The following is an 8580-nucleotide window of genomic DNA, read 5'->3' on the forward strand; positions in this document are numbered from 1 at the left end:
CCTGTTGGCCATTATTGAAGGCAATAAGTGCTCTTTTTAGCCATCCATTATGATCCGTATACTGTTATTGTCAGTAGGCTAATTGCAACATAAAAAATAAAACTTCAAAAAGACAAAATAACTGAAAAATCAAATAAATAAATAAAAATTATGAAAAAAAAAAACAAAAAAATCATTGATTTTTAATTTTTTTGATTTTAAAAAAAATCAAAAAAATCACCAACCCTGCTCTGGGACCTGCTGAACATTTTGATGCACGACTCATCCAGAATCTATTGGTTTTACTATATTAAATCTTCATGTGAACATGAAGATTGGTAATTTTTTGCCAAAAAATTGTATTTTTTCATTCACATCTCAGTTCAGTTGCATGTTTCATGATCATGTTCAAAATTTACACAGGTTTTCTCACTAGTGATATCTACACATTGATGTGGATTTCGTTTCTGAGTTAAAAGCTGGTTAGGGTAATCATGATGATTAAATCATCATTTCATATATCATTGTGACTCTAATGGCATAAAATATTTAACCAAATGTGTCCCTTGAAACTCGTTTTTTGCATATTCTGTACTATATTACCGTAATGGAGTTTGCTGTAATGGAGTTTGCCGGCATGGAGTTTGCCGGCATGGAGTTTGCCGGCATGGAGTTTGCCGGCATGGAGTTCGCCATCATGGAGTTTGCCATAATGGAGTTCAGAGTAATGAAGTTTGCCTGCAAAACATGAGTTTACCATAAAAATGGAGTTCGCCGTAAAAATGGAGTTCACTGCAAAAATTGAGTTCACTGCAAAAATTGAGTTCACTGCAAAAATTGAGTTCACTGCAAAAATGGAGTTCACTGCAAAAATGGAGTTCACTGCAAAAATGGAGTTTGCCGCAAAAATGGAGTTTGCCTAAAAAATGGACTTCGCTGACTCCGAGTTTATAACGCATAAAAGATAACTTCATTGTGACAACAGAAATTCATAGCTAAAATTCATCGCTCTAATTCATTAAGTAATGATGGTTATTGGAGGCAAATAGGAAATTGATGGAAACAATTTGGGAAACGAATGTTTTTTGCAAATAGCCAATGTAGCAGATACGTACCGTCAACTGGGGCTACTCGGGACGGTTTTGAGCATTTTTTGTTAATAACTTCTTACAATGAAACATTTCATAAACAAGTTTAGGCTCATTTTATAGCTCTTTGCAAGGGCTATCGAATGGCATCTTCAAAAAAATTCCATATGCTATTCGTAAGGTGCCAGAAGCAAAAAAAGTGTCCAGCCCTCACCCTATCCTCCCCACAGGTATTCCACAGCTGCAGCTACCACCCTTGTCACTTCAACCTCACTCTGACAGCGCCCTCACCCTATCCTCCTCACAGGTATACCACAGCTTCAACTACCACCCTTAGACCCTTACCACCTGAGCCCCTTTACCTTCAACCAGCTGCAAGGTCCGCTGCAGATGAGCGCCAGCTTCGACGACATCGTCATCACCGGCTTGTCCAAGTTTAACCTCCACTACTTCGAGTAAGTGGTTGCTATAATTTTCCCGTGTACCGGTGAAACAATTCAATTATTCTGAAATCTTCGAGAGCTAGAAAGCATTATAAATGAGCAGAAATCGTTTCAGCGTTACAGGGGACAAAAATATGGGAGGCATTGAAACTAAATCAGTGTAAATCTGAAGTCATATTGATCTTTATAGTGAAATTAAATTTTTACAATAGGAATTTAAAAGCGAAGAAAACACCACAAAAATTTGTGCATATCTCTATTGAAAACGTTTCGGAGACCAGCTCCATCGTCAGTTCTATAAATCTAGAACACAGATAAAGGTAGAAAATTAGTTTGGAGTTAATAAAAAAACACAGAAGTTAAAAACCTAAATTTACAGACAATGGGCAGAATAATAAAGTAAGTACCTATCCATTCACAATTTCTAATGGATAAGAACTGTAGGCAGCATTTAAACTAGGCTTCTCTTTAAAAATATACAATGATTCCAAAATAAGCAGATCGGAAGCACCAGAACTATAAGCTAAAACCTTAAAGTCTGTGTCGGACACTGGAACGTTGCACTGTTCGGCGTGAGTGCGCACAGCCGAATGAGGAGGGCGCGATAGTAACTGCCCAGGCCTATAACTCCTCCCTCTATGCTCAGCGACCCTAGTGTAAAAGTTGCGTGCCGTCATCCCAACGTACGCATATGCACATCGTGCATAACTAAATTTATAAACTAGGGACGATCGCATATGAGAAGGAAGGATATCTTTTTACCTAAAAACGAACCTATTTGAAATTATTCACCAGTAAGATACGAAGAATAATGTCCGGGAAGTATTTCATAAAGAAAACTTTTAATTCTCTTGACATAACTTCGGACGCATGGCCGAACAATAGTTTGTCCTTTCTAGACTGCAATATTACTAAATCTAATGGCCGTTTTCAAACATCTGTTTACAGAAAACCAACTTTCACCGGCCTAAGCACCAGCTTTTTAGTTTTTGTTCGTTTAGATTCAAGTTAAACGGGCTTCAAACACTATTACACCGCGGCTTCCGTATATGCTCGACTTTCCATTCCATGCATTCAGAATTTGAACTTTTGCGCAATATCTTCTCGCTTAATGGATTTCCTTCTGGCTAGGTGTTTACCCAGATTAAGAAATTCATGTCTAAGCGATACAGTGAAGTTGTTCCAGAGCCTGATAGTAGAAGCGTTGTTTACTGTTCTCTTCCATACTTCGGCCATACGTCCGAAGTTATGTCAAGAGAATTAAAAGTTTTGTTTATGAAATACTTCCCGGACATTATTCTTCGTATCTTACTGGTGAATAATTTCAAAATAGGTTCGTTTTTTAGGTACAAAGATATCCTTCCTTCTCATATGCGATCGCCCCTAGTTTAAAAATTCAGTTGTGCACGATGTGCATCTGCGTACGATGGGAAGACGGCACGCAACTTTTACACTAGGGTTACTGAGCATAGAGGAGGAGTCATAGGACTGGGCAGTTACTATCGCGCCCTCCTCATTCGGCTGTGCGCACTCACGCCGAACAGTGCAACGTTCCAGTGTCCGACACAGACTTTAAGGTTTTAGCTTTAAGTTCTGGTGCTTCCGATCTGCGTATTTTGGAATCATTGTATATTTTCAATGAGAAGCCTAGTTTAAATGCTGCCTACAGTTCTTATCCATTAGAAATTGTGAATAGATAGGTACTTACTTTATTATTCTGCCCATTGTCTGTAAATTTATGTTTTTAACTTCTGTGTTTTTTTTATTAACTTCAAACTAATTTTCTACCTTTATCTGTGTTCTAGATTTATCGAACTGACGATGGAGCTGGTCTCCGAAACGTTTTCAATAGAGTTATGCTAAATTTTTGTGGTATTTTCTTCGCTTTTAAAGTTCTAGTGAATCTGCGATTAAAGCAATCTAGTGACTTTTTTTGCCTGAATTTTTTCACAATTGTCGAAAACTAAAATACAAGCAAAGTATTATCACCACCCCTGGCCGATCTTACTTTACCATGAGAAATTTTTAGGAAGCGTCAGATGTTAAAAAAATCTGATTTCTGCGATATTTGGAACTAGTATTAATTAGTATTATATCGTTCTAAATTCAAATATAGCATCTTATGCATCCACTGTTTATCCATAAAATGCATCTATAATAGCAACAGCAAATTGAGATATCAACGTAATTTAAATTACTCACTTTGAAGTTAATTAAGACAGTGTATAGGACCAGACGTTTCGTGCATGGTTTTAAGTGAACGATAACCATCGCGAGAATGTAATATTTTTTTGAATATTCGGGACTTTAATACCATTATTGAGATAGTTACCATTATTTTGGGATCAATTAAACGATCATCTTTATAAAAATTGATTATTGTATTTGCGATGTAATTAAATAATTAATTGATGCACATAAATTGATATTGCTGGCGCTACAAAATGTTCGCAACAACGGCCTAAAATACGAGTTAAAATNACCTGACGCTGTGATTGCGTTGTTTGACGCAGTATGACGCTGAGTCAATGTTGACGTTGCTTATGGGAAGCAAATGTTTTTTGTGGTAGACATCGTGGGATGCAAGATGCATTAGGATATTGATACTGATATTAATATTAAGATATAGGGGGTGCTAGGAACTTCTGGTTCAGGCGGTACTACGAGACGTGATTCAAACTAGTGAATCGGATGAAGAAGAGTAATAGGTCAGGGTATGGGGTAATCTTCGAGACCATCGGTTACAACGTCCAGGCGATTCCTGTACAGCCGTGCTGGATGTGTGAAAGTGTTGTGTGTGAATTTGAGCGATATCCAATAAAAAATTATGAGAAACTGTGATTTGAGCGATATACAATAGATTTCTATCCAAATTCCTTTGCAACAAAGCTATCAATTTTACGTCGATATGTCGTGTTTGTAACACCCGTGAATCTGGTTAATTTCTGTTTGAGGTAAACAGGAAGCCATCAAAGTGGAAAAGTGGACACTTCGCCGATAGGTCAATCTTAGGTTTCTTTATCCTTCACTCGTCGCTCCTCAAACCACCGGGACTGCAATCTAAATTTTACTTAGTAACCGGTTCCTTAGCGGAGGATTATTTACGAAATTGTATTCACTTTTTTACGCAGAGATATTTATCAGCAGAGGAATTTACTGATAATAATGTTCTTCCATTTAATGTCAGTTTTCCCAATTGTTTTATTTGCAGCTGGAACTATAGTCTCAGGAAGATGTTCCTCGGTGCCACAATTCCCACGTTAATTGCGAAAGGCAAATACAACATCATGGGGCGGATCTTCGGGCTACCTTTGCAGGCCGCGGGAGCGTACTCAACTATCATGAGTGCGTATAGCAGTGATAAGTACAATTTTTAGGACAAAAAACGCCAACCTGAGGGCGGGATGTAAGGGATCAGTATGTTTCAGACGACTCTACTTCTTCTCCTTTCAATTGTACCCAAGTGCCTGTTTAAATAAAAATAGCTCCTGTTATTTTAATTTCATTTAAAATTGATTGTCTTCGTTATCCAAATGATTCTCATCGTCCGGGTAGAGTGATGCACCATCCCTGATGTTGCATCACTCTACTGATGCACCATTCCTGCCCTTGATGATAATGGTGATTCATTAGATTTAGATCTTCCTTTGAGAAATAATTCTTAAACAACACCACATCAAAATGAATTTGGTTCCTGATTAGATCCACCACTTCATTTCAGTATTTCGGGGGTGGGGCTTTTGCTGGTCTTCATGTGTGTACTCCGATAACTCTCGTATACTTGATCTTCAATAAGCTATATTTTGAAACAATGGAACTTAGGAAGGTAATGGAAATTCTCAAGCATCCCTTTCGAGATGCATGCACAGGAAAGATTGCGGCGATAGAAGGCTTGAAAAAATCTTAGAAAGGAATGTCCCAGTGGAGAAGCTTCTATAAAACACCGCCACCTGTCTTAATCTGCGCTGTATCAAGCTATTCATAAAGGAAAAAAACATAATTGATTACCTTATTCAATATGTTTGTAAGTCACTATTGCTCCTTCGTGCCTTTAGATGAGGGTCATTTTGTGGTGAGGGACGGTACATTTTATGTCCACCCTGATGAGTTATTCATAACTGCACACTTTAGTTGGTTTTCTGAACAGTAGTACATTTGGTTACGAGGTACAAAGTTTTACCATGTACCTTTACTACATAGACGTTTTACTTGATTGCTCCATGTTATACAGAAGTGTGTTTATTATTGGACCCTATGTAAGTTGTATGATAGTATGCATTTAAATATTTAATACTTTCGACATCTCTGGTTACAGACGGCATTGAGGTCGAAGCCGAGAGCGACTTGGATACCCTAGCAAAATTTTCAGCATATCTTATAATTTAAGGATCTCCTGTTGAATGCATGGAAAAGAGACTCTAATTTTGGCTCAGGCCAGAGAAACAAGATTGCCTGTCCTACGACTGGGCGGATGTTTGTCAGGAGATAAATTCTTCAGGAATAGCTTCAAAGTACTATGTACCTTAACTAGAAAACTATGTGTAATGTGAAATGACTTTCTAGATACCTACTTTATATACATTACCTACATCTTTCACTAAAATAATGTTCGTTTCATTTGCTTGCATTTCTTACCGTTTTACGTAAGTTTTTTTTTAAATTAGAAGAGGGGAAAATTAATGTGTCTGATGGTAATTTTATCTTGACTAACTTTAACCTAACCAATATAAAACATAGGCTCCTTATGTTTTGAAAAATATGGGACAGAGTTTATTCAATTAAAAGTAGCTTCGACCCAAACATTTGAACAAATAATGATAAAATTGCAAAGTGATTGAGAGATTTCAGTATAGTTCTAATTAACTGATATAATGATAGTTTCCACAATAACTTGCGTTGAAAATTAATTTAATCAATTTAAAAAGATATGGATCTGTAAAGAAGATAACAAAGCGTTAAATTTGGGCCATTCTCATCCAAGCTAAGTACATTTACACGTAATTGGTCCTGTGCTAATAATATTTGCTGCTGTACGAAAAATGTGGGGTCGCCCCGGCTTTTACCCGCGCCCTCAGTCCGCGTATTGACATTGATGTCTACACAGCTTATACTTATATCCCAGAAAAACGCGTTATGGGGGGTACGATTTAAGTTTTTCGCTCATATCTCGGCAACGGCTGCTCCGATTTTGTTCAAACTTTTTCCACTGCCTTGTAAACTAAATTGTTTACCTTTTTATTTAAGTTTCAAGACGAAAAAATTTTTCTTCATAATAAAAATGATGTGTAAACGAGAAAATTTGGTCGAGCTCTAGAAAAAATCGCAGTCTCGCGTCCATATCTCCTGGTAAAACCGATGCCTTTTAATTAAACTTCATATGTTTCATATGTCCACGCGGCTAGTCCTGATAAACATTTTGATGTATGATTTGATTTGGAAAAGTTTTTTCAGCATATAATTTTTTCATGTAAACTTGACGGTCGGTCAATTTTTGCAAAAAAGGGCAGTTTTTCGTCCATATCTCAGTTGCTAGTTTCGTATTCATGTTCAGACTATACACACGTTTTTTCACAAGTGATATCTTATATATTGATATTGGTTTTGTTTTTGGGATATTCGTATTTCCAGAAAAAATGACTGCCAAAGTTGCGATTTTTACGTTTTTTCCGCATTTCGGCATAACTTCTTAATGAGGCATCCTATCTATTTCGGGTTTTTTAATAACGCTTTATTACATTAAAGCTACGCGACGATGGGTAGCACACGTCACAGCTCCTTCTAAAGCGGCCGCAGTTTGTCGTTGAAAATGGCGTGCTGTGAGTTTGTCCACGTTCCGCGAGATCTATCGCAATGGTTCCGAAACTTGTTTATCGTATCTTTCCTGTATAGGTGGTGAATAGCGCAGTCTCTGGTAAATAATTTGGTGTGTTAATATATTTTCTTTTCTCATTTTACTGTGAGACTGAACGGTTTAAGTGAAATTGATTGTGAGATTATCTGTACGAGGATCGAATTTTTGATCATAAATGGGGCCAGTATTGAGATTCATGTCGATTAAGTTATATCTTACTTCATTGCGACTTCGATAGCGTTAATATCTTTAGTAAATGTCTCCTGTGACTTGTTTTTTGGCCCTACTTTATGACTTTTTCGGATTACATGGCGTTGTGTTCGATCTTTCGTCATTTTCGGCCTCGGTAATATCCAGGTTCATCGTAGATTCTGATGAAGCCCCATCCGCAACAACTTGCGGCTCGGTCTTTCGTGCCCAAGTACGAATGGTTGAGCCGCCTTTCGCGCGTCTCGCGCGGGTTCTCCTGCAGACGCGGTGGGATCAAAATGGGTCCTTTTCGCAGTTCGATGGGACGCGCCAGGCGAACGGCAGGTTAAGTACCGGACACCAGGTTATTTTAATGAATGTAATGACTGAGGACCTCTGTTTAAACCCAGACATAGCTGATGGAATCTGGGGTTAGGTGAGCCTCGACAAACTATCTTGGGGAAACTAACGTTAGGTCAGGGACTCCGGATTGTTATTTATAATGAAATTCTGACCCTGTTACACTCAGTTTGATGTTGGGTCCCTGATGCTGAGTCCCAGCTTAATGGAAGACGCTGCTAAGATAAGATATGATAACCAGAAGATAACAATATACCAGAGAAGCACATTAGAATACCACATTAGATAACCATAGTAAAAGTCAGACTACTTAACCAGATTAGGAAAACGCGCTAGATAAAACCAAAACCGATCGCTTCCGTGTTGGATATTTTAATTCGTATGCACAAGCACGAAGCCGTTTAGCTTCCTCAAGTCTCGCACGCAAAGTTTTGCTTAAAGTTATTTCATTGCATTTCTTCAGGGAGTTTTTGAACGCGCACGGAATGAGTAATGCGGACTCCAATGAAATTGGGACCCAGAAATGTGGTTTGAATCATCTCTGTGGCTCTTGCATGAATAATAACAATATGAGCCTTATATTAGTGTATTTTTAGTCAATTTTAAGTAAGTGGGATATAATTTTTTATAATATAATTTAAATATATATATTATGATATAATTTAAAGTG

The 8580-nt window shown here is 37.6% G+C and overlaps 1 protein-coding gene across 1 annotated transcript; it reads left to right on the forward strand.

Moving 5' to 3' along the window:
- The first annotated feature begins 586 nt into the window (after positions 1–586).
- Positions 587–5896, forward strand: LOC108670065. The gene is made up of 4 exons (XM_018157519.1): positions 587–703; positions 1350–1522; positions 4722–4855; positions 5826–5896. Exons 1-4 carry the CDS (start codon positions 587–589, stop codon positions 5894–5896), a joined length of 495 nt encoding a protein of 164 aa, XP_018013008.1.
- Positions 5897–8580: the final 2684 nt, after the last annotated feature.

Source organism: Hyalella azteca, unplaced genomic scaffold, assembly GCF_000764305.2.
Source record: "Hyalella azteca isolate HAZT.00-mixed unplaced genomic scaffold, Hazt_2.0.2 contig11197, whole genome shotgun sequence".
NCBI classification, from domain to species: domain Eukaryota; kingdom Metazoa; phylum Arthropoda; class Malacostraca; order Amphipoda; family Hyalellidae; genus Hyalella; species Hyalella azteca.

What these genes read in the sequence shown, in the direction of transcription:
- LOC108670065 (XM_018157519.1), top strand. Translation starts at nt 587, where the DNA reads ATGGAGTTTGCTGTAATGGAGTTTGCCGGCATGGAGTTTGCCGGCATG. An exon ending in TTGCCATAATGGAGTTCAGA is followed by an intron (nt 704 to 1,349) that starts GTAATGAAGTTT and finishes TCACTCTGACAG; the next exon opens with CGCCCTCACCCTATCCTCCT. An exon ending in TTTAACCTCCACTACTTCGA is followed by an intron (nt 1,523 to 4,721) that starts GTAAGTGGTTGC and finishes TTTTATTTGCAG; the next exon opens with CTGGAACTATAGTCTCAGGA.